The sequence below is a fragment of the Anthonomus grandis genome, chromosome 6 (assembly GCF_022605725.1).
Source record: "Anthonomus grandis grandis chromosome 6, icAntGran1.3, whole genome shotgun sequence".
In the NCBI taxonomy this organism is placed as follows: Eukaryota; Metazoa; Arthropoda; class Insecta; order Coleoptera; family Curculionidae; genus Anthonomus; species Anthonomus grandis.
In genome coordinates, this window is record NC_065551.1 from 33616389 (window position 1) to 33642274 (window position 25886).

Consider the following 25886-nt stretch of genomic DNA (forward strand, 5'->3'; position numbering starts at 1 on the left):
TTGACAGAAAGGTCTTATTGAAAAAACTTAAATTTTTTGGTATTGGGCAGATAGTATTAAATTGGTTTGTCATATTTCTATTTACAATCATTCTATATACAATCATATTTATTCAGTAGGCGACAAAAAGTTAAATTTAAAAACTGTGTTTGAGAGTCATTAGATGTTGAGCTTGGAGTTCCGCAGAAAATAAATTAAATATTTAGGAGTTATATTTGATTCAAATTAATTATACATAAAATTTGCAAAAAAAGTTGGTTTTAATTGCAAGGGAAGGATCTAAATTGTCACTAGGTACAAAGTTGTTATTGTATAATAGCTACACTGTAATAGATACACGCCTATCTCAACAATGCAATATGTTATCTGTGAAACAAAAAATTATGTTCAATGTATATGTTTTACTATTTAAAATTAAAAATAACATGTGACCACAGTATATTTTGTAATAAGATTAAATTTTTCAAGGATGTACATAACTATAACACAAGTAATTGTAATGATTTTATTTTAACCGATAGATCTGCATCTAGTCAAATGTTGAATTCCGTTTTGCATAAGGGCTTGTATGATTATAATATGTTGCCAATTACTATAAAAAACTGTGATCGTTTAACTGCATTTAAAAAGCTTCTGAAAGAGCATGTTTAAGTGTAAAATATTATTTAACTATAATGTATTTTGCCTATTATGTTTAATTTTTTCTGATGCCGTTTTTATTTCACGTGGTGACCCAGACACAGGTGTCATTATTGCCGGTATGCGATTTGTAATGACCCACGTATGTATTAAATCGATATATGTTACTACTGCTGACGAAAGTAGGTTATAATGTACTGGATTGATAAAAGTATTATAATTTTATTGAATTTTTGTAAAATGTATTGTATTTTATGTAGCTTTTTTTATGCTAAATAAAGATTATTATTATCAATACAAATGCGTTTATTTATGCGACTTAGTTTTTTCTTTTTATGGGTTAATTTATCAACCGATTTAAAACAAATAATCATAACAAACTATTGGGAAAAAAACCGCCTTTCAATAGTGGTGGTTCCCAACAAGGTGCTATTTAAAAAAAATAAAGTAAATGCCAAAATTACCGGTTTGAAAATTTGAAAAAAATTCCGTGATTACTTGCTTAAAAATTAAAGCTTTCATGACATTCATCCTTTTTTAAAATTAAAAAAAAATGGTTTCTTCTTTAAGTATAAATGACAGACATTAGGATGTATACCTGTCCTTGTCCCAACGATATAGTCATCAAACTAGTCTTATGTATGCCCATGTCGGCGGCGAATTTGATCAGACCGGCCATAGGATCAGAACCGGGACTCAGAATGAAAATTAACGGCGAGCAACAGTTGCTGTCGTTATAAGACTCTTCCAGGTTGAATTGGGGTGGTTCCAAGTAGGCCTGGCCCATTTCTTCCACGATATAATTCTATATATATATATAAAAAAAAAACAGGGGGAAACTGTAATGCCCGATAGTCAGAAGGGGTAGTAGCAGAAAATACTCACTTGAACCGCGGGTACTATTTTATCGGGGCGTAAGCATCTGAGGGCCACCAGTCGCTGTAAACCTTTGAGGGTTTCGAAGGGCTCGGGACAGGGTATGGTGTTCGGCTGTGAGAAATCGTAGAACTCCTTCCATTTGCTCGTATCGGTTTGCACCGATTCACGAAGACCTGCCAGGCTGAAATAGAATAATGGATTTCCCTATTGGTGGATAAACAGGATGTTTTCAAAGTAGAGTCATTTATTATAATTACATGTAGGACTTGTCGAAAGGAGTCAAAGAAGACGAGCCAACAATGAGTACTAGAGTCATAGAGGTTCAAGTAAAAGTTTCTTATATTATAGTGTAGAAGACAATATGACAAGTACAATAAAACGACGTATACAAGCATTTCAACCTGAAGAGCACCCTATAAGAGTTGTATTTTGCCAGTGGCTTTTAGAACAGTTCGACAGAAATGAATTTTGTGTTATAATTACAAGAGATGGAGTGCAAAATTTCCACCCAAACTTGGAGTCATGTTCAGTCATGTTTGAACAGTAGAAAACCCGCATGCTGGAAGAAGATCTAATTTTCAATATATACTAGAACATGCTTCTCTAAATGTGAGACAGAATAAGTGACTCCACCACATTTTAGACGAGCAGTTCATGATTATCTAAATAATGAGTTCCGAATAGATAAATAGGGCGCAATGGATGCATCCCTTGGCCTCCTCGCCTCCCAGATTTAACGCCTTGCGATTTTTTTTCTGTGGGCTATGTGAAAGAGTGGGTGTATCATGATGGAGCAGTAAATACTCCAAGAGCACATTGAAAATTCTTGTGATTGAATTTGTGGACACCAGGCTTTTATTTTCGAAGCTTGTAAAGAGTCGTAGAGTCGCCGAGCAAGATTGTCTGTTAATCGAACAAATGGGGACAATTTTGAACCATTCTTGTAAAAATTGTAACAAGTTTAACTTAATAAAAAAAATTTTAAAATAATTTTTAATAATGTGAAGTAAATATCATATTATGCAACTTTTATATAGGTGATTTTTTATATATTAACTTGTTTTGACGAGTACTAGAAGGTGTTAAAATAAATGACTCAACTTTGAAAACACTTGGTATAAAATTAAATAAAAATAAAACATCCCCTGCAGTGTGAAGGTCTTTGAAACAGTATACAGGTTTCTTAATTTATAAATCAATAAAATGCTTGTAAAATTGGGAAACTTAGCATTTTGTTTGTACACCTTTAAGGCACATTAAGTAATTTCTTTAAGTATATAATTTTCATTTTTATTTCAGGACTCAATTTGCTCCAGAAATTTTTTTGTCTTCTAAGGGAATATTTTATGTTTTTCAGGTAACTTTTGCGGTTGTCCTGGTTGTCCAGGGATCCCAGGTGTTTTTTTTCCATGTTTTCTAGGATTCGCTTGTTCCATGGTTTGAGTTACTTTTTATTTAGTACCAGAGATTTTGTATTGGATGTGGCATTTTGTGGGTGTATTGTTGGTTAATTGTTGAAGAAAACTATTTGTCTCTCGCCAACGTTTCGAATTATATTTAATTCATCTTCAGGGCTCCAAGTCGTAGTTCTTTCTCGTCAAATTAAAAAAATACATATTACAGGGATAAAACAAAACTATAGAAGAGAAAACATTTTCTCTTCGAGCCTTAAAGCCCCTAAAGATGAATTAAATATCATTCGAAACGTTGGCGAGAAACAAATAGTTTTCTTCAACGATTGACCAATAGACCCACAAAATACCACTTCCAATTATTTTTTATTGTTTTAGGAATCTTATGTACCTAATTTTTATTGTTTTCCAGAGATTTCAAAATGTTTTTATTTGGTTTCTTGGCGGTTTAATTTTAAAGAAATTATTTATATATCTTTCAGGCTTAGAGATTTTTAAAAATATATATATATATGAAGGAATTTAATGTACATTTTTAGGTTTTCCAGAGGGTGTCGATTTTTTTTGGGGGGGTCGACCAGGCTTTTAGAGAGATTTTCTTCTCATATTCCTGTAAAAATTTTATGTAATTTTGTATATTTTCCAGAAATTTTTAATATTTTTTTTTGGTTTTCCAGATATTCCTTTGCTTTACTTAGTTATTTCAGAATACCTTAATTTTTTCGATTTTTCCAGGGTTTAGTTTTTGCAAATGACTGAATTCACTAACTTCACTTGAACTATTTGGCAAAAGGAAAAAATGCCTTAAAATATGAGGAAGACTGAAAAAATGACATCAAATGACTTGAATAAAAATTAGTTTTACTGCATTTTTTAGATTTTCCAAGGGGTATAAACTTTTTTTTTCTCCAAGACTTTGGGATTATTTTCATAATATCTTCCAGGCTTTTCGAAACATCTTTTTAATTGTATTTCAGAAATTTATTGGATTTTTTAAAATTCTCTAGGAGTTTCGTTTTCAGGACTTCCAGAATTTGAAAGTGGTTTTTGCCTCTTCGAAGTTTTTGAAAGGCATGTTCTGCTTATATTCTAGAAATTGGATTTTAACGTTGAGTTAAAGTTTATCAGGAGTGATTTTTTTTCCAAATGTCCAAAATCTTGGATACATTTTGAATTTTTTAGGCGTTCAAACATTAAAAAAATATATATATTTCAGAAATTCATTTATATTTTTCATAAAAACTTATTACAATATTACAATAAATAGAATAAATTTGGAATAAAATTGAAATGAACTTTTACGGTTTTCCGGGCATTTGCATTTTTTTCTAGGATCAATCTTTTCTAGGATTTTGGATTAATTTTCAATCTTTCAGAGACGTTTTTCAACTATATTCTATGTAATAAGTGCAACCTTTCCAGGAATTTTAATTACTTTTAATGTTTTTCAGGGGTTTGAAATAAAAAAAATATATATTTTAACGATTTTGGATAATTTTTCATCGCACAGGCTACTTTTTTATTTTCCAAGGATTTTAAATTATTCTTATGGTTTATCAGAAGTGTAATTAGTTTTCAATTTTTCGAGATTCTGAAGAAATAATTTTAATTTTTCTGGCCTTCAGACTTTTTTTTTTAATTATATTACATAAATTAACTTGAACTTTTTATGTTTTTCAAATAAATTTTTAAACTTCCAGGCTTTCACAGACTTGCAACTTTCTATATTTTTAAGAAATTTTAGATTAATTTTTGCGTTTCCTGGGTTTAGCATTTTAAAGATTTTTTTTTTTTATTTTCCAGGGATTTCATTTTTCTTTCCGGTTTTCCAAGGGGTAAACATTATTTCCAGAATTAATTTTTAAAGTTTTCCATGGATTTGATTTTTTTTCTAATTATCCAGAAATTTTACGTAATTTTGTATGTTACTAGGATTGCAAATCATTTTTTAGGTTTTAGAAGTATTTGCTTTTTTTTCTCGTGCTTCCCATGAATTTGCGGTAATATTTATATCTGCCACACTTTTAAATACATATTTTATTTTACTTTTAAAGAATTATCGTAAAAAAAAAACAATAAACTTATAGAGACATTTTCTTCTTCTATTCCAGGAATTTTATGTAATTTTCGGGAGATTTTACATTTTTTTTTTAGTTTTCACACGTTTTTACTTTTTTTTAACTTTTTATAATTATATTAATGGAATTAATTGTAACGTTTTATATTTTCCAAAGTATTTAATTAATTTTTTAAGTTTTCCACGGGTTGATTTTTTCCATTTCTTCCAAGATCTTGGATTAAAGATTAATCAAGGATCTTCATTCTTCCAAGTTTCCACAGACTTTTTAATAACATTCCAGGAATCTAACATTTTTCCAAGATTTTGGATGAATTTTTATTTTCCGGGAGAAATTTTTGAGATTCTTGTAAAGAGATATATTATTTTATTTCCATTCTTTCTTCCAAGACTTTGAAGCATATTTAGGCTCTCTTACAGGCATTTGACATGAATTTTAATGTCTTCCAGAGATTTGACGTAATTGTTTACACAATTGTTGATATTTTCTAGAAATTTAACGTAATATTTAATGTCGTCCAGGCATTTGCCGCACATTTTTATTATTTCCAGGATTCTGGATAAATTTTTGATATCTCTGAAGTAATCGAGATATAATTTTTATGCCTGCCAGGTATTTTAAGTAAATTTGTATCACCTTTTTCATGATTTCCAAGCATTTAACATAATATTTTATGACTACCAGGCATTTAACATAACGGCTCGCATCAAACATAAATTTACTCGTCAAATTCAGACTCGATAGTTGGACAATTCAGAAATGATAGGAAGTACATAGGGCAAACAAAGAGGATAATTAATATCCGATTTAAATTTACAGCATGTAGCTCATGTGAAAGATGCAAAAGTTGAAAAGTCAAGTTTGGCTAAACATGTTTGAAGTACTGGTCACTTACAACTTAAAATTACTTAAATCAGTTAATGACCATAGCAAATTAGATGCATTAAAGTTTAGCAAGATTCAAAAATCAAAAAAACCTTTCGTAATAAGCATAAAGGTCCAATCAAAATATAGTCAATCGCATAGTTCACTTAGTGTTTATGATGCCTTCGGCCATACTTCATTGCTTTTTTTGCTCTATTAAGGCCACTTGTAAGTACTTTTAGTTTAGTCACAGATTTACAGAATAATTAAATTATTCTGAAAAAAAAATATTATGTAAATCTGTGTCTGTGGTTTACTTTTAATCTTCTCCCGAAGATGCTAACATCGTTAGCGAACCACGTGTCGAGAGTAAAATAAAGAGTCTAATTTGTCTGTCGTAATGTTTCAAAATAAATAATTATACCCAGTTAAGAGACTGGCCCTAACGATTTCCGACCAACTTTTCTCCGAGAGCCACTCAGGAGCGGGATTCTTATAAGGATTATCCAGTGCTACACCTCCAGTTATCAAAAAACCCCAGACGTCCTCATCTATAAGACCCTAAAAAAATTAAAAAATTACTAACAAATAAAGCATTTGAGCAAACTTACTTGTGACCTCAAGATGCCCACAGTTAAGACAAACGAGAATATCAGCTTATCCTTCTCAAAAAGTGACCTGCAAACGTTCCTGTATATGCTGTTGGTGAAATAGTTGCTCAAGTATCCCAATCGTTCCTCTAGTACCGTGGATTGTGGGCTATTGGTGATCGCTTGGTTGTACAAATTGATAAACCAACCCAAGGAGTATTGGTACATCGGTTCGATATTCGCCAAGTCGGAAATGCAAAAGAAGAGAATTGAAGAGTGCTTGGACACCGGCACATACTGGTTGCGAGCAAAATCGATTTCTACTTCGGTTTTGGCCGCTTGTTTCTGTTTCTCTTCTATGTCAGCCGATAAGACTTTACTACTCGATAAGATCTTTATAGCCGTCTCATCTTCCAAAATGTTCCCTTCAGACGTGGAGAGCACTTCGAGAATCTTATCCTCGATTTCTTTAAGCATTTTTTTGTTGTTGGCACTCTCGACTATCATGGCGTTCTTTTTTTCTTCCAGTTCGGGTTTCTCCCTGGCCACCACTATGCCCAACAATTGGTCTTGTAAACCTTGCGGGGTGATCATGAAATTTAACAGGCTAACTTTCACGGCGATTTCTGGTAAATAATGAGGATTCCTGAGTCTGGTGGTGATAAAGAATCGAAAGTCGAACGAGTATTCTAACACGTTATCTGCCAGTTTCAGGTACCAAACTCCTTGTTGCTTAAAAATGTTCTTGGATAGAATCGGATCCAGGACGGCGTCCAGGTCCTCGTTGATGTTTTCCAGGATAACGGGGGTGCCGAAGGTTATCGCGTTTTCTAGTACTCTCACGTAGTTCGCGTCTGTTAGTTTGATCACTTGTAGGCGGTTGTTTTTTTCCATGTTTTTTACCCATTTGTTGGCTTGACCTGAAATTTTCATTCCGTTAAGGTCTACAAATGTTCTTAATTGGTGCTAAAGTAATGTTCTAAGTATATTAGATTTGTTTAATGACTATTTAAATAATAAAGAGATAAGAAGGTTTTTAGAATGCACATTTCTTGTTGAAGGAATGTGCTGGAATGATATGGGCTAAGACACTTAACATAATTTTTTATATATTCCAGGCTTCTGGTGGGAATTTAACACATTAAAATGTGTTCCAGGGGAATTTGATATAAGTTTTCATGTCTTTCATCTTGAGCCCTTACAATAATTTGATACGTCGAGGAATTAAAGACCTATTTTTCATTTTAGTCCAGGCTCTTGATCGACTTATTTGTGCTTTTCAGGCATTTCAAATATTGTTTTATATCGTCCAGTAATTTTTTATTATTTCGTATGCCTAGGAACTAAATATGATTCCCTCATGGTTTTTAGGGATTTCCAATGAGTTTTCACATTTTTCAGGCTTCTCGAATAATTTTTATGTCTCATAAATAAAGAGAAAAAGAAATATAAACATACTTCGATTGGATCCCATGTTGTGCTCAAAAATGTGATGAATTTTCAACATCATTCTGCTTTTTTTTAATTGGGTAATAACTCCAGAGCTTTAAAATGAAGTAATTCTTGATAAATGAGATTCTCTGATTCTGGTCAACGACTTAAAATTTTGTCAGAAAATGGTAAGTTATTAGGATTTTTCTTACAGGAGTGCCTGTACTATACAACATCTTTCTTCTTGTAAATTAGGAAATAACTTCATTCCAGAGCATCAAAATGAAGTGATTATTGATAATTAAGATTCCTTGACAAGTTGATAACTCTCGTCAAGGAAATCCCTAAAATCCTGGCAGAAAATGATGAGTTATTAGGATTTTTCTTACAGGAGTGCCTGTGCTATACAAAATCTATTTTCCTCTTGTAAATTAAGGAATAAAAAAAATAACTTCATTCCAGAGCTTCAAAATGAAGTGACTTTTGACAATTAAGATTCCTTGATAAGTTGATAACTCTAGTCAAGGAAATCCCTAAAATCCTGTCAGAGAATAATGAGTTATTAGGATTTTTCTTACAGGAGTGCCTGCACTATACAGCATCTTTCTTTCTTTTGTAAATTTAGGATTAAATTAACTCCAGAAATAACATCATAACTGTATTCAAGGAAACCCTGGCAGAAAATGATGACGCAGTATTAGCAGTAGTTATTGCATATCCACATGGGTTTCCTCAATGAATTTCTTGCGATTCCTGAATTTTTAAAGAGTCACAAATTTCACCCATATCTTATTTGCTTACATTTTCCTTTTTTTTTCAAGCCATTTGGTATATATGTAATTTTTTATTGTTTACATCAATTTGAAATAATTGTTTATATATTCCAGGCTTTTGAAGTATGTTTGATAACTTTTAGGTGTTAGGTGCATCAAGTTTTCCAGGATTTCGAGTTTATTTTATGTGGTTTCTAGCAGCTCAATGCAAGTTTTATGACTTCTTAGAGACGTTAAAAATGATTTGTTTAATCTTATTTTAAGGTAAAAGGCAGTTCAGTATAATTTTTTGGGTTTTCCAGGCTTTTGGTCTAATTTTTTTATGTCTCATTGTAGAAATTTTATTTATATTTTAATAATTTATTTATATCGTGTTTACAACGTGTTTTACTGTAAAACTTTTTTATCTCCAGGCAAAGTATATTAAATAAGTATTACATTGATGCAATAAAAATTGTCACTTTCTATTCGCCCTTCTCCTAAACTGAAATTCTAATAAATTAAAGCAAATATAAACCAACATAACAAAATATATATTAATATACTCTCTGTATGTATATGTATATTTAAAATGAAATAACTTGTGAGCAAATTATTGATACTCCGGACGCATGATGTTGTTTACGAGAATATTTTAGCGGTAATTTTGTAATTTCAAACTTAGGCCCGAATCGTCGAAATTCATAATATTCAAACGTTCATATTGCACCGAAAATCGTTGGGGAATTCATTACAGAACGTAATAACATTTTGCTTATTTATCTTTTTATTATGCAAGTTATTTATTTTGAAATATAATATTGATTGATGTATAATTTATCTGAGTAGCTCGTCTGACCTAATTTTTTATTTATAATTTCCATTTTATATTTTCCATATATTCCACGTATTTGACGTGATGTTCTGATGTCTTTTTCTATGACTTTCGGGCAATTTTCCACAATTTTTTCACAGCTTGAATATGCCCTGAACATGATATGTGTAAAGATATTTATTTTCTCCACGGATTTCGAATACTTTTTTTTATTCCACGCTTTTGTATGTTAATTTTAATCTTTTCCAAGCATTTGACATACGTTTTCATATCTTTTTAACATCTTAAATATTGTTCCGTTATTTTTTCTTGGATCTTTATAATAATTTGGTACGTCCAGGACTTTTGCGTATTTTTTTAATGTTTTCTAATATTTTAGACCTATTTTTCATTTCAGTCTAGTTGATCGATTTGTTTGTATTTTCTAGGGATTTATTCAGTTTTCACAAAAAACATTGTTTTGTTTGTGTTCCAGGCATTTGACCTGTTTTTTGATACTTCCAGGGATTTTATGTCATTTGGCTTCTTTGAGGCATTTCAAACAATTTTCCATTATTTCGTTCAGGCCTTCGAGTTCATTCGGTATGTCCAGGCATTGGAGATATTTGTTTCCACTTTTCAGGGCTAAAATAATAATTGTTTACATATTCCAGGCTTTTGGAGTATTTTTGTTTCATGACTTTCAGGTACTGAAAACCTTTTTTCCTGCATTTCAGACATTTGAAGTAATATTTCCAGTTATTCCAGGCGATTCATCTCATTTTTTATATTTCTCAGGTGTCTGGAGTCAATATTAATGTTTTCCAGGCTTGATCTATTTAGATCATTATATAAATAAGAGAAAATCGTAAAGGTATAAGAAATTATTTTAAGCCTGTAAGTATTAGAAAATAAAGAAATTGCTTAAATTACCAAAAATTTGGCGTTAAATGCCATGAAGTCACTTGAATTTACTCTAAATTCCTGAAAAAAATTTTAAAAACGCCATATATTTATATGCCTCTATTTGACATTCTATCATGGAATTCAGCACCAATGGTTTTTCCTTAAACTCTTGAAAATTTTAGACAGTAGAAAGGAGGAGTTGCTGAATTGGATTTGAGGTGAGCCTTTATGCTTTTCTGGCGCATTAGGGAAGAATTACAAATTTGATTTTATTTCAAAATTTTGGCTTAATTTTTCTTGTCTTTTGGATTTTTTTCCAAATGTTTCATGTTCCACAGGGATTTGCAATAGGTTTTGCCGTTTTCCAGGATATTCGAGCTATTTTTCGATACGGTTTATACGGTAGTTGATGATGTTTTATATTCCAGGCAGTTGATATAATTTTCCATGTTTTCTAGGTAGAAATAAAATATTGTTTTACCTATTCAAGGCTTTTGGACTTAAGTTTTTCTGACAATTTTTTTTCACCCCTCCTTTATTATGTCTTCCAGGCATAAACCATACATTTTTTATGTTTTCCAGGTTTTAAAACATTCCTGTTGCATTATTAAATAATGCTTATGATATTCCTGCTACCCTATTGTCATAAGACATCAATATTATGTTCAATTCCTTTGTTAGACTGAAGGCCTGGAAGACTGAAAAACGATTTATAAGACTTATTTTTTTATACTATAGGAATTATAGTACTAATGTGAGCCCATTCCTGAAAGATTCTGAAAAGTATAACCATTAATTCAAATGGCATATTCCAAAAATATTATCTATCATATATCAGTGTCGAAAATAACATTCTAAACCTTCTTAGGCAGTCCTCAAACGCACATTTAAAGTATATGGCTCAAAAACTGGTGCTGGGAATATGCGTACACATTACAAGAAATATTCACGTATCTCACCTTGAGGATCGATCATAAGCGGATACCTCCTAGCCGTACTGGCAATAATACCATTTTCCACGCTGTAATTATCGACAGGTAGCCCGGCTATATTCCAGGAACGGATCACGACCGGTTCTCCCATGGTGGTGACTAAAGAAAAGTTTTCGGAACACGGTATGCCCAGGCTAAGGGAGAGATCGTTCCAGCCTTTTATCAGGTTCCTCCTAATAAAAATTAAACATTATTTAAATATACGTAACGTTGTTAAAAATATGGGAAAAATTAGTGATTTATTTAAAAAAACGCCCCTATTAATCGCCTCTCTTATGTTAGAAGGTGTTGAATCTTTAGGGTGTATTCTTGCTTATGGGAATGTTTCGTATTAGTAAATGTATATGTAAAAGGCTTTTAATGAATAAATTGCTGATTTTACAAAACCTGTCTCTTAAAGACCCTTAGATTTGTACTGAAACAGACACAACACATTCAGTTTACGTATAAGCTACAAATCATTATTTAAATCAAAGTTATATTCAAAATATAGTCAAAAAGAAGAGAATAAGACCAGGAATTCAGAACCAATCGAAAAAAAATCAGCATTTGATCTCTTGAAAATTTCTGAATGTAGAGAGGAAAAGGTGTTGAATTAGACGATAGAACGGCAAAGTTGTGCTTACCAAATGGCACAGATATATGGAGCATACAAATTACAGAAAATCCTAAATAAAAAATATATCTTATATATAGATTATCTATTGGTTATAGTAGGGTCACGAAGATACTTTAAAAGTATCTTCCCAAAGGATGCTCAAAGGCACAAAGATTTCATATAGAGTATACAAATTAGAGAAAATTCTAAATCAATGTTATCTAGTGTTTATAAAAGGGAGAATACAAATTATTTCAAATTCCTAGAAGAAATAACTTATTATTTCAACTAATTTAAACAAATTACTTCAGTGGCCACAATGACTTCAAATGCCATGATATTATTTTAAATGTTTTCGAATTCATGAAAAAGTTCTTTTAGTAACCTATTGAAGATTTTAGACAATAGAAAGGTGTGGAGAAAAAAATGAATTGGATGCTGAAATGGGGAGTGGTGCTCATTAAACGGTACAGAAATTTTGCATAGAGAATACAAATTAGAAAAAATTGTAAATGAATAATCTCTATTGCCTATAGAAGTGGCAGTTACTTCAAAAGTGTGAAATATATAAAAAAGTCAAATTCCGGAAATAAATTAACCATTATTTCAACTGCTGTGAAGAAATGACTTCAAGTGCCATGAAGTTCCTTAAAATGCCTTCCTTCAAATTCCTGGACGAAAATTCTATCTACTTTTCAGGAACATTTGTCGGACTATGTTTGCCATTCTGCCATGAAATTTGGCACCAATGGTGCTGTTGCTTCTTGACCTGTTGAAAAATTTTAGAGCGTAGAAAGGAGAAGGTGCTAAGAGACACAAATATTTCATATAAATCATACAAATAAGATAAAATCGTAAATGAATATTATCTATTGTTTATAGAAGACCTATGCAATAGCTTCAAAAGTCTACAATATATAGGAAATTACTTTAAATTTTTAGAAGAAATCTTTAATTACCGAAAATGGCTTCAAATGCTAGTCTATATCTTTGGTTTGACCACTTTGTGATATGTTGTATTTTATTTAATGCTTGTTATATATAGTGCATTCACAATGAAAGGAACAAATTCATCTGAAATTCAGGTATTATTCTTCCTTTATTTTTTAGTCACATCGATTGGATCATTGTCGCTCGTTTTTTTAAATAAAAAATTTCTATATAGGGGGAGCTTCAATTAGAAACGATGGCGTCAACATTAATTTTTTTAAACAGAACATCTTGTATATTATGACCTTGCAAAAAGAGCAAACTATATGCCTGTAGTTAATGGTTTGTCAAATATGACTATATGTACTAAAGTTAATGGTTTGTCAAATATGACGTAATAATTTAACGAAACATAAAAATTCATTATAGATTTATTGCACCTAATGTTTAATTTATTGTCCCTTTGATTCAATTCGTTTTTTGCAGTGAAAGAGTTTGGTTACAGGGTGTCTCAGGTAAAAACTATGATGCCAAAATTGATTTTTTTTGTGATTTCTTAGAAAGTAAGGAGACCTTATTATTTTCGAATAGTTTCCAACTTTAAAACCTACTTGATAAAGGTTCGTCATGTATTTATCAGTACCTATAATGGTCACATTAGTTTAATAAAATGCATTTATCTGAGAAAGAACGAATTGAAACTGAAAGCGTAAACAAAAAGAGCGCTACTTGGACTTTCCACAGTTTGAACTCATTCCTGCTTTAGTTATTTATTTATTTCCCGATGTACAACAGATGGATTGAACGAAGAGGACCGATTGAGTAGCCTCCAAGGTCACCGGATTTAACCCCATTTGATTTTCTCTTATGCGGCTACTTGAAGTTTAGAGCTTATGTCAATAATGTTGATGATTTAAAGCAAAGAATTCGATAAGAAGTTAGAGTAATCGATCCGCAAGTGATTGCAGAAAAAGTGCAATTGGAAGTTATTTACCGACTTCAAAAATGCATTGAAGTAAATGGACAACAAATTGAACATCAGGTGCAATAAATATTGTATAAATTTTTATTTTTAAATGTCGTATGTTTGATTAGTCTATTCCGTCAAATTTGACAAGCTGCTGACTTTAGGCATATGGTATGCTATAGAAAAAGTATTCAGATATATCCATTTAAAAAAATTAATGTTGACGCCATAGTTTCTATTTGAGGTACCCTGTATAAAAATTTTTTATTGCAAAAAACGCACAAGTGACAATGATAATCGACGTGTCCGAAAAATAAAAGAAGAACAAAAAAAATCTGACTTTTAAATGAATTTCTTCCTGTCATCGTGAATGCACTGTGTATGTATTTACTTTTTGTACCTGTATATTTTTTATGTTTGTATAGATATGCTATGAATCACTTTTATAAATGGATTCCGTAAATAAATAAATAAATGAATAAACTGATTTTAAATTCCTAGAACATGTTTATATAATAAATTTAATAAAGAATTTGTCGAACTTTATTCGCCATTCTGCCATGGAGTTCGGCATCAAGGGTTTTACTGATCTGCCGACTTTTAGACCATAGAAAGGAAGAGGTGATAAATGTCATATTGGAATCACACTTTTTGGAACTTATTGTACCTATAATCCACGGTAAAAGCTCCCAGGTAAGCAATGGCTCCGGCACTAAGCAGCACATCTCCAATAACATTATTCAAAAGATCCCCGAGGGTAGCGGCCGTTTCCGACCATCTCGCCTTCTCCCCACCCAAACTCTCAATCAATTTTTCAGCCCTGTCCAATTTCTGTGAGCAAATGTAGATCTGATCCTCGAGCTCCTTTTTCTTCTTCGTCTCGGCCGCGAACTCGTCATTTAACGCCTGCAGTTTATCGGACACTTCTTGGAGCTGGGCCCGTTTCTCGTTCAAGGTGTCCATTTGGAGGGCGAGTTCCGCTTCCGCTTCCGCTAAACGCGCTTTTTTCGGTGCAACGATTTTGATCACTCGATCGTACACTTCCATGGCACGGACCCATTTACAGAGACCCTCGCAGGCGGTCGACACTGTTTTGATTCGTTCCGGATCGAATTCGCGGTCTGGCATATATCTGAAATAAGAAGATATTTAGGAAAATGCGTTAGTTAAGTTTACCCGCATTTTGGATATAATAATAATTATAATAAACGTCTTTTATTTAACAAACAAATAATTTACAATTGTGAATATCATCCATACATTTCTATGCGGATATAAGAGAGGCGAAGTCTAGCCCTGTGGCTACTCTTACTTAACCTACCTAATCTCTCTAAACGGAAAATAAAAACAATAGCATGCAACTTATTAGCGATCAGTTCTTTAAATGTACGCACACATTGTAGAAAAAGAAAGTTAATTAAAGAATTGTTATACACAACGACAAACTGTGCGATACAAAAGAGCGTAATCTAGCTTTATCTAGTAGTAGTAGGTAGAGACTTTCTTTAAAGAGTAGATAGTTCAGCATATAATGCCAATACCTGCTTATAAATTCTTCAAATATATTATAAGGTTGGTTTATTACACAAGTTAGATATGCTTTTCTTGGTTATTTTCCCATTTTTTCCATTAAGTATTACCTCAACATGCTCATTTTAATTGTCTTTTTGTCTTTAATAAATGAAAATAAAAAGAAATCCTTTTTATTCATGGTGAGTTTGTTGATTAAATAAAAACAAACACATTTTGTATTTAAATTTATTAATATTAAATATTTTAAAATTATCAGGTATGGAAATATATAAGGTGCATTATATGAAGAGGATCATTTATACATAGATGTTTTATATAACGGGATGGAGAATTTTATTTTGTCCATCCATGCTTGTCCTTGGCAGAAATTTATTTTTAAGAGTATTCGAGGTGCTAATGGTATTGAGAAGCTTATGCACAAAATTTGAAAGATGTAGTTTTCTACGGTTTTCCATATTGAGCCAGTTAGATTCTACAATTTTATGAGTAATCTGGTCATGCTTCCTGATTCCATATATCAATCGACAGCATGCGTTTTGTACCATTTGTATTTTTTTCCTTTCACCTTATACCATTCACATTTTGTAAATGTGAGGGTGCTAATGTGTCACATAAACTTTTTTTCAACGAGTAGTTAAGAATGTGCCGGTTATAACATAATAATTTCAGCGCACAAAATCTTTTTTTTTGTTATATTCTGAACGTGTGCACTAAATTTGAGATCTTCGTTGATAGTTGAGGATCATTTATTTTTAATTTTAAGTTGTTTTTAATAGAGTTTCTTTTGATTTTACTTCCAATACATAATAGCTTAGTTTTGTTAGAATTTCAGTTTAGGTGTATTAAGTTTAGCTAGAATTAAATGTTCAGCCGATAATTCTTTAATTACCTGAAGATTAGCGTTTATTTTATCGGCCCTTGCGATTTGTTATAATCAAAAGAGAGAAATAATTGTGTGTCATCCCCGTATGCTTGTGTTTTAAAGTATTTAGGTGCAAGAATTATATCAATGGTGTAAATAATAAATAGAAGGGGTGACAAAATAGCTCCTTGTGGCACACTCGACGGAATATCCAATGCATCCGACGTAATATTGTTATAGACCACCTTTTGCGACCGTTTACTTTGGAATGAATTAATTGATTGAACAGAGTCCGCGTCGAACCCATAATATGTTAGCTTAGCTCATAGGATAATATGCGATTGGATTGGAAATGGTGCTCCAAGGGAGCTCTCAAATAGGCCGAAACGTCGAGAATATTAAGGCTCGAGTTTTATTTTACCCCAAATCCGAAGCAATTTTTCGGAAAAAGTCTGTCAAATTTGATTTTGCTGTTGAAAGGCTAGAATTAGTATTGCCGTGGACCTATGGGCAGTTTGTTTGCTTGCAAAATCTCTGATGCAATGATGCCAAATGTTTATGTTGAAATGGCAAAAAAACACACTTTCTAATATCTTTCTATTATAAGAATGTTAATAATTTTTTTTGCTTTGAAGTTGTTATTCTTGCGCTTAGAATAACATATCTAATTCTACTTTTTATTTTTAATCCAAAATCATCAATAAGTTAAATTCACATTAACACATGTCTTGATATATAGCTGAAACTTTCCTCTTTTGCGTGTAAACTTGTAAATGCGTCTAAACTTGACAAAAGAGAATCGATGAATATGTTTGTAAACAAAACACCTTTATTGCCCCTGTGCACATGTTGAACTCAAACAAAGTCGTTGTTTACTAATTCTAGCCTCTCAATGTTTTAAGATCCTTGCTCTATTTTGCGAAAAGTGTATGCTATACCGTTCTCTGATCCTTTTCATGACGGGTACCGGGATGTTATCCTTGTCGTACGCCTTCAGATGCTCCAAAAACTTCATGTCGCCCAAAAGTTTCACGGACGGTCCCCAAAAGTCCTCGACCATTTTACCGGTGGTCATGTCCGGTTTCCTTTCCGGTTTTTGTTGGCGCATTACGCAAACCTGAATAAAAAGAATTATTGCGTAAGTGTCTCGCTTATTTAATAGCGTTCCAATGGACATAAATTCAAAAGTCCATTCTTGAAGTGGAGTGTCTATAATCTAGCGGGTGAGGAGGGCGGAATGACTTTTCTCTGCTCTCAAAAGTAATGCATTTCCGTGAGTTCGCTCATTGTCAGAAAGGTCTTTTATGTAAATATTGCAGCATAATTAAAATGCATTACTCTTGACTAAAAGATTGGTAGTTTTATTTGTGGAGAAAAGTCTTCCCGCCCTTTGTAACCCGCTATATAATCCCTACTTTCTCACCGCCTAAAAATAATATAATGTACTCCAAAGGTAAAATAATAATTACTTTTATTCAAATTCTAATGATATAATCACCAAAGCTCTTCGGCATATTTATTTCTTTGGTTTCCCCACCACTTTGTTATCAGGTAGGTAACAAATTTGAAACTATTAATAAAATTACTTGAAATACCCATGCATTACAAATTTTTGCTTGGCCTATTTTTTATCCCCTTAGCTGAAATACCATAAGTATCCTAATGCCATAAATCTTAGCACCACTCTTGTTCTTTTATGTCACTGGTACAATTTTTACAGGCGGTGAGAAAGTAGGGATTATTTGAACAAATTTAATTTTTTTCCTAAAATTAATCTATAAACCAATGAATATTTATTTCCGTTTAACAATACCCATTTACATAAAAAATCTAACCTGAGACCAGTGTCGATACCATAGGGCCGAAAAAAAAACTAGGACTTGAGTATAAGTTAACTCAAATAAAATCTGTTTTATAAAGCGCCATTTTCTTTAATTACATCTTCAAAATGCTTTCTATTTTTATTTCTAATATTCTGGAAGCCTTCTCTTATAAATAGATACACAATCCGCATGTTTTCAGGGAAGGACACACACAAGTATCCAGAAAAAAAATCAATACTTGGAAATGTTAGAAATCACCATTCAACCTAAAATTGTTGAACAAATAGGAAATAAGTTGCATTATCGTGGGGTAAGAACCTAAACGGACATTTATTAAATTTTCAACGAGATGGAGCGTCACCCCACTTTGCTCTTCCTTTGAGGCAATTTTCACCTGATGCGTTTCCAGATCAGTGGATTGGGAGAAGAGGTCTAATGGAATGGCCAGCGAGATCACCTGATTTAACACCCTTCGACATTGGGGTCACTTAAAAACCGTTGTGTTTAAAACGCAACCAGTTTTTCACTCGATGATCTTCGGCAACGGATTACTACAGAATGTGCATCTATTCCAAGAGAAGTGTTTCAAAATGTGAACAATGAGTTTGAAAATAGATTATACTTTTGTTTAGCCCAAAATCGAATGCGTTTTGAGCATCTATTTAAATAAAGTAGCACTTCATAAAAACAGGGTTTATTTTATTTAACTTGAAATTTGTTTCTAACCGGTACAACTTTTAACACTCTGTGACTCACAAGATAAGGAGTTTAAGACATAGCTTTATTTGAACTTTTCTCCTTAAAATTACCTAAAGATTAACATCCTTAAGCATCAGCATCTTATTCTATTATGTATTCATTTTGTAAGCTAATATCATAGATTAAATATAACTAATGTAGATTTAATGTATAATAATACAAAATTTTATATTTAATCTGTGCTAATACAATGAACTAAAAAAAAACATAAAGTAACTAAATAAACATTGTATGTTGCATTCAAAAAATAAATTCAGTGTGTCCTATATATCCTCAATCTGTCTGCTAACTTTAAAGTTAAAAATAAAAGACATTAAAAAAATAATCATATATAGAATTAAAATACTTATGACTAAAAAAATATTTATATATAGGGAACATACATATTATATTTTTATAAACAGATATGTTATTACTTAAAGAAAGATTCCAAATTAAATTTATGCATTTAGTAATAAATAATATACTAAAATAATTTAATTGGGAATATCAACTCTTGTGTGGCTAAAGATCCATTTCTTTAGATGTTTTTTTAAACGTGATATTGAATTATTAGTATTCTACATGTATTTAATTGTTGTATGTTTAAAAAACCTGAGAGTTCTTATACATATATCTCATCTCTCGAATAAGTAGAATTCTTAGCATATATTATTTTTAAAAACACTTTCTGAATTGTTTCTCATGATTTTAAATGTTTGTAGTATATGCCTTCCCAAACCACAACCACTCCGTATTGAATACCCGAACCAGCTAGAGCATGATATTTCAATGAAAATATCACCTTAAGTTGAGTTGAATTCAATTAAATTTTATTATATTTAGGTATATTCCTGTTGTTGTGAGTAAAAGCTACAAATTTGATTTTGTAACAATGTATTGTTAGCGATATTGTATCAAAACAGTTTTTAATATCACATAATCCTCTTTTTGCAATTTCTTTTCATGATTTATCTTCATACAAGATCACAGTATCATCCGCAAAAACAGACACATCACACAACTTGTAGTAGTTCTACAGTTATCAATAGCTATGGATTGTTCCATGTTGAAAAGGAAAGTTTTAAAAAGATTGATTCTTTATTAACTTAAGGGTCTCTAATAGTCATACCATTAAGTTCTGGTGCCTTTTTTTAATTTTTAGTTTGCTAATGACTGCATCAATATTACTTTGATATATAGGATAAAAACTGTAGGATGAAACCCGTTTTCAGTTCAGGCCATACTACAGCGTTGACTCGTTTTTCGCCGATTTCGAAGAAAGATTCATTTGCTATATCCTCTATATTTGTCAATTCTTTATTTTTGTATTTTATTTTTAGTTGTAATGAATTACTTAACTACTAAGGAGATATGATGTAGATTGATGATTTAATACAGGGTACAACAATATATAGTAGTGCGAAGGCAAATATAATATTATTTAAAACTATTTAATTATATAAGTTCAATAAGCACTATCGCAATAAATCCAAGGGTTTTAACTTATAGTTTCATCGTTTCAAATCCAACAAGATCATCCGCAAGGTCGTAGCTCTAATATTAGTTGAGATTTGCGCTCAAAAAATGACTTTTTCTGAATTCTCAAAGTGCTCTCATTCCCTTAGTTCTGCTCGACTCCGTTAATCGTTAATCCCTATTCTTAGGAACCCATAAATAACAGGGAACATATCCCTTATATAATTCAATTAAGGCAAGTTACTTCTCTTCAGTCCACATGACAAGAAAATATTGATAATACCAAAAACAGTTTATTTATATCGTTCTGAAATTTGTTTCTAAGAGTCACAACTTTCAACACTCTGTAACTTACAAGTTAAGGAGTTTAGGATATAGCTTTAGGGATTAACATCCTTAAGGATCAGCATCTTATTCTGTAACACCCTGTATAGGCAATTACTTTAAATTTCTGGAAGGAATAAGCCGCAATTTCAATTCATTTGAAGAACTTAAAATGCCTTCAAATCTGCCCTGTAGGATGATTTGTCGAAGAATTTCTCGGACTACATTTGCCATTTTGCAACAGCATTCGGCACCAAGGGTTTCATTGATCTGTTAAAATTTCAAACAGTAGAAAGGAGGTGGTGCTGAATTAGATGGTGCCATGGCAAGTAATGCTCAGCAAATGATGTAATAATAGCAAATGAATAATAATAATAATAATAATAATGGGCCTTTATTTTTAACTCCGCGAAGTTCAGCATAGTTGTTATTAACCGAGCATACATACAAAACACATAAGATTAAATTTACATAAGGTACTGACTATAGGCAATGATACTTTTGTAATTATAAAAGTATATAGAAGGTAACACGAGCGTTTAATAAAATCACTAAAAAATTTCGACATTCTATGGCGTAAGTATACTGCTTTTACCAACTAAAAATTTAAATTTGGCTAAGTAAATGTTGCTTATATTTTTTCTTAAATATCAAAAATGGTAGGTTACACAGTTTGCGAAAAATATCAGTGTTGGCTAACTTAGATAACGAATAGGAAAACGACCGTTGTAAAAGTACTATTCTACGCCTAATAATATGTTCTATAATTGATGATAAATTGATCTAATAATTATTAAAGTCAACAAGTTTTTTTAATACTTTACCGCTTCCATGACGAGTTTCACCCCCGAGGGTGGATTCTTCATCGATTTCACCAAAGTGATGTCGGCCGGTTTCAGGGTGTCCAGGGCCTCCACAGCTGCCTCCAGAGCAGGAATCGCTTCGGACAAATCGGATTCGCAGTCGTCCTTTATCGCTTGAGCCGCCGCCGCTGCTTCGTTTGCTAAAGCTTCGTCGGCTGCTACCACCTAAAAAATTGAACAAAGAGAGAAACAACAAAACCAATAAAAAGTAGAAGAAGAAGAGGAATTTTGTTGATAATCGATTAATTTGTCAACAGAATGTGAAATATACTGTCATAAAGGATGGGTCAAGTTTGACGTGAAATATGGAGTCCCAGGAAGAAAATAAAGATATGTTTTAGACAAAGACATCAAGACATGAAAATTAATAAAAGAACCGAGTAGAGGAAGAAGAGGATGAATTTTGTTGGTATTCACTTAATTTATCAATAATATGCGAATTATACTGTTATACATAGGGTTTGACGTGGCATATGGGGTATAAAAGATACAAATCCAAGAAAAAAATGCTTTAAAACATTCCAGGAACGAAATAAAAATATATATTAGAAAAAGACAATCGTACATCAATACCAATGAGTAAGACAAAGAATGCCAAAGCTTTCCAAGAAATTTTTTACAAAGGAAAAAACTTTTTTTTTTTTAATTGCAGGGCTGTATTTAAAAAATGTTGATGACGTCCACGCAAAGGTGAAATGTCGGATTTTAAATTAAATAGCTTGATCTTTCTCTTTCTCGTGTAGAACAAAAAGAGTGTCAACTATTATAAAAATATTACAAGGAAAAATTCTAATTTTGGACGAGAAGAAGACAGACTTATGTCATTAACAGATCATCAAAGACGAAGAAGAACATATCTCACCTAATTTTTAGAGAAAAAGAATGACAGTATATCAAGTTGATGATGACCACTCAAAGCCGAAACGTGGTATTTTAAATTAAGTAACACTCTTATCTTTCTCTCTTTCTTTTTCGCGTAAAAAAAGAGTGCCATTGAGAGTCTATTATTTTAAAAATATCACAATAATAATGCGCGCGAAAAAAAAAACACTTATGGCAAAAACAGTATATAAGACGGAAAGGGGTTTATCTCTCTTAATTTTGAGAGAAATTAAAGAAGAAGAATTACGGAGTCGCACTTTAGGATATAAAGTTGATGATTAAGTAATACTGTCTCTTTCTCTCGATAGTGCAGAAGAAAAAGGGTGTCAATGATAAAGTGCTATTTTTTTTAATTATCACAGGAAACAATCTAAATAATGTGTGAAAGAAAGACACACTTATGGCAAATAAGTATCATCTTAATTTTCAGAGAAATTACATGGTCGTATTTCAGAATCTAAAGTTGATGATGACTAGTCAATGCAGAAACATCGAATTTAAATTTTGGAAAATTGAAAAAGTCACAATTTTCTTTTTTAAAAGGGTTTTTTTTTGCAAACATTCAAAATTCATTATCAAAAGGGCATTTAGTTGAGCCTTAACTGCTTATAACACAGAGATTCACGATTTGATTCCTACATTCGCCAAACTATTTTCCATTTTTTTTCAACCTCATTTTGTTTTCTTCAAATTTTTAATATCTAATAAATTAGTCTTCATCCTATTTTATTAACTTGTAATTTTTACTTTGTACTTATAACATGTAGTGTTGTTTTTCTGTTAAAACAAATTTATTTTTATTAGTGAATACACAAGGTATTAAATTAGAATGTAATTTTAGAGTAAATTAGGTTTCACTAATAAGTATTCGTGAGTTTATTATTTCTGTTTCTTTCTTACAGAAGACATGATGAGGCCGAGTACATGTGTAATTAGTTAACCCTATTTAAATATATTTGAGAGAGTTGTAACTTATAGTTTAATTTATTATTATTGTACAATTTCAGCCCCATTATAATCAACTTAATACTTTTTTAAAAAGCACTTTCATACAGTATATCACTCCTTACCTCCTTTTGTTTCTCGACTATAACAGTATCCTGTTCAATCTTAATCATGAGTTTCTCAGTTTTCGCTGAGGCGACGATAAGTTTCGGCTGTAAGTCGTGCAACTCCTGCTGCATCAACCCGACCTGCCCGGCGGCAAACCCCAACTTCTCCAGCCCGGTCAAGTACCGATTGATTTGCAACTTAATCTGATCCACTTTTCTCCCATACAAAGTGATAAAAGTCTGTATAAGTTCCAAGTAAGACGTGGGTGTGACATACGTCTTTCTCTTTTGCTCCCTATAAAACAGCGAGGCGCTATCCTGTACGGTGACGTGGAACTCTTTGCACATCGCGACGCATTTCTCGATCATTTCCTGACCGATATCGGTTTTACATAAGAACATATGGGCGACCCTTTCCAGGGCGTCGTCCGGCCAATTTTGGAACCAATCGATGGTGCAACAGTTGATAAGGGACGGGAACATGCGGCATCTCACTCGAAACGCGTCCCCTATCGGGCTGAAGCAGAGTGCAACATGGAGGTTTTGTCTGATACGCTCTATGAAGAAATTGTAGAGGGCCAGCGGTGTTGATTCCACTTTTTTACCCTAAAAATTGAGAGTAAATTATCAGTAAAAAGTTGCTCTTGGTTGGAAGCCTTGGACCGATCAAGAAACACACCCAAGAAATTGTTTTCTTATCAATTAATAACGCGTTCTTAGTTTTAGTATCATAAATTGTTTATAATTGAGACAGTCAGAGGCTTTGGACAAGTCTAAGAATATTGCCAAGAAATGACTTGGGAGTTTTAGTGCAAAGGGTCATTTATATAACTACAAGAGGTGTTAAGGGAAATCATAGAAAAAAAAAAGAGAAATCAATTTCAGACATTGGAACTGTTTCTGCCAGGAATTGTGATTTTGATTTTCTCTTAAAACCTTTTTTTCCAAATTACGAGACTCCCTATCAAATCAAAACTCTTTATTTTTACTCTTGACACATGTTTTGCTAACGATCTTCGGGAAGTGGCTAAAACTCAAGTTTTTCAAATTTGAGTGTCACACCAAAGGTTCCAAGCATAGGACTTTTTTTCCAAGCATTGGAACTAAATTTTCATTTTTTTATTGCAGGCATTTTATATATTTCTATATGTCTTTCAGGTAGTGGATGCAGTTTTTTATTTTCTAGATATTGCAATTGATTGTTAACAATTTTTTCTATAATTTGACTTCGTTTTTCAATTTTGCCAGGCCTTGGAATTCATTTTTATTCACTGATTTGATGTAATTCCGTTGTTTTCCGGACAGTGTAATTGATTTTTAATTATTTTTTCAGAAATTTTACATCATTTTTTTGTCGAGTGTGTTTTGCCACCCAAAACTGCAATAAAACTAGAGCGTCCTTAATTTATACGTCGAGATTTCGACCTTTATAGAGTCGTCCTCAGGACAGCTTTTATTTTTTATTAAAACAGTACTAAACAGATATCATAAGAACCATATTATTAACATACAGACATCCATGGTAAACAAAAGAACCTTTCGATTCACATCTTTAAATGGTGATGATGTAAAAAGTTGTAATTGAGTGTCTTTAGGATGACTTTATAAAGGTCGAAACGTCAACATTTAATTTTTAATTATTTTCTTAGGGATTTGAAGGATTTGAGGTCATATTTTTTTCACTGATTTCATGTAATTTTTTATTTTCCAGGCGTTGCAATTAATTTTGAGTTTTGACGTAATTTTTTGTAACTTTCACGTATTGAAAATAAAGTTTTTTTGCAGCATATTTAAATAGTTTTTCCACGCATTTTAGGTTACATTTTTCGTTTTCCAATCATTAAAATTAATTATCAATAATTTTCAGGCATTGAAATTGATTTTTAAACGTTTGTCCGAAAATTTGAAGTCATTTTTTATTTTCCAGGCATTACAAATTTATTTTCATTATTTTTCCTGGCATTTCATATTATTTTTTTAATTTCTAAGTTGATTTTCAATTATTTTTTTCAATGCTTTGACATCCTTTCAAATGGCTTCCAGACAAAGTTTATTTTTAATGGAATACTGTATATTTTTGGCTAAAAACAAACACGTTTTAATTCAGATTTTAAAAATATAACTACTGGTGTTTTACATTACAATTTCCTTCTATTCCTTAATTGACTATTAATTATTATATTGTAAAAATAACCCACGAAGAACAGAATGCCAAATAAATAAGTCCTTTAAATAAATCAAGTTACTTGGACGTAATTCTTCGTGAATAACAGGAAAAGTTCACCAAATGTGTGTGGGTGTGTGGTTATTATCACCTCATACTTTTCCAGCTTTTCAAATAAAAAATCTTAAATAAGAAAATTCCAAGAGAAAACTTTGTTATGGGCAATGGAATATTTGCAACAATGACTAGAAAAGTAGGTAAAACATTTACAACTGAAAGTTTTCAATTAATTTATATACAGTGACAAAGTGCTT

General features: G+C 31.7%; 1 protein-coding gene across 1 annotated transcript in view; it reads right to left on the reverse strand.

Moving 5' to 3' along the window:
- The window catches only part of LOC126737236 (dynein axonemal heavy chain 3), a 110084-nt gene that overhangs the window by 11307 nt on the left and 72891 nt on the right, over window positions 1-25886 (reverse strand). Inside the window, exons 36-44 of the mRNA XM_050442030.1 lie at window positions 23427-24014; window positions 21436-21639; window positions 17186-17364; window positions 14520-14984; window positions 11325-11530; window positions 6484-7382; window positions 6297-6433; window positions 1525-1699; window positions 1238-1444 (exon numbers count right to left, since the gene is read on the reverse strand). Of these exons, the coding sequence (XP_050297987.1) occupies window positions 1238-1444; window positions 1525-1699; window positions 6297-6433; window positions 6484-7382; window positions 11325-11530; window positions 14520-14984; window positions 17186-17364; window positions 21436-21639; window positions 23427-24014 (3060 nt within the window). The remainder of the gene's footprint in view (window positions 1-1237; window positions 1445-1524; window positions 1700-6296; window positions 6434-6483; window positions 7383-11324; window positions 11531-14519; window positions 14985-17185; window positions 17365-21435; window positions 21640-23426; window positions 24015-25886) is intronic.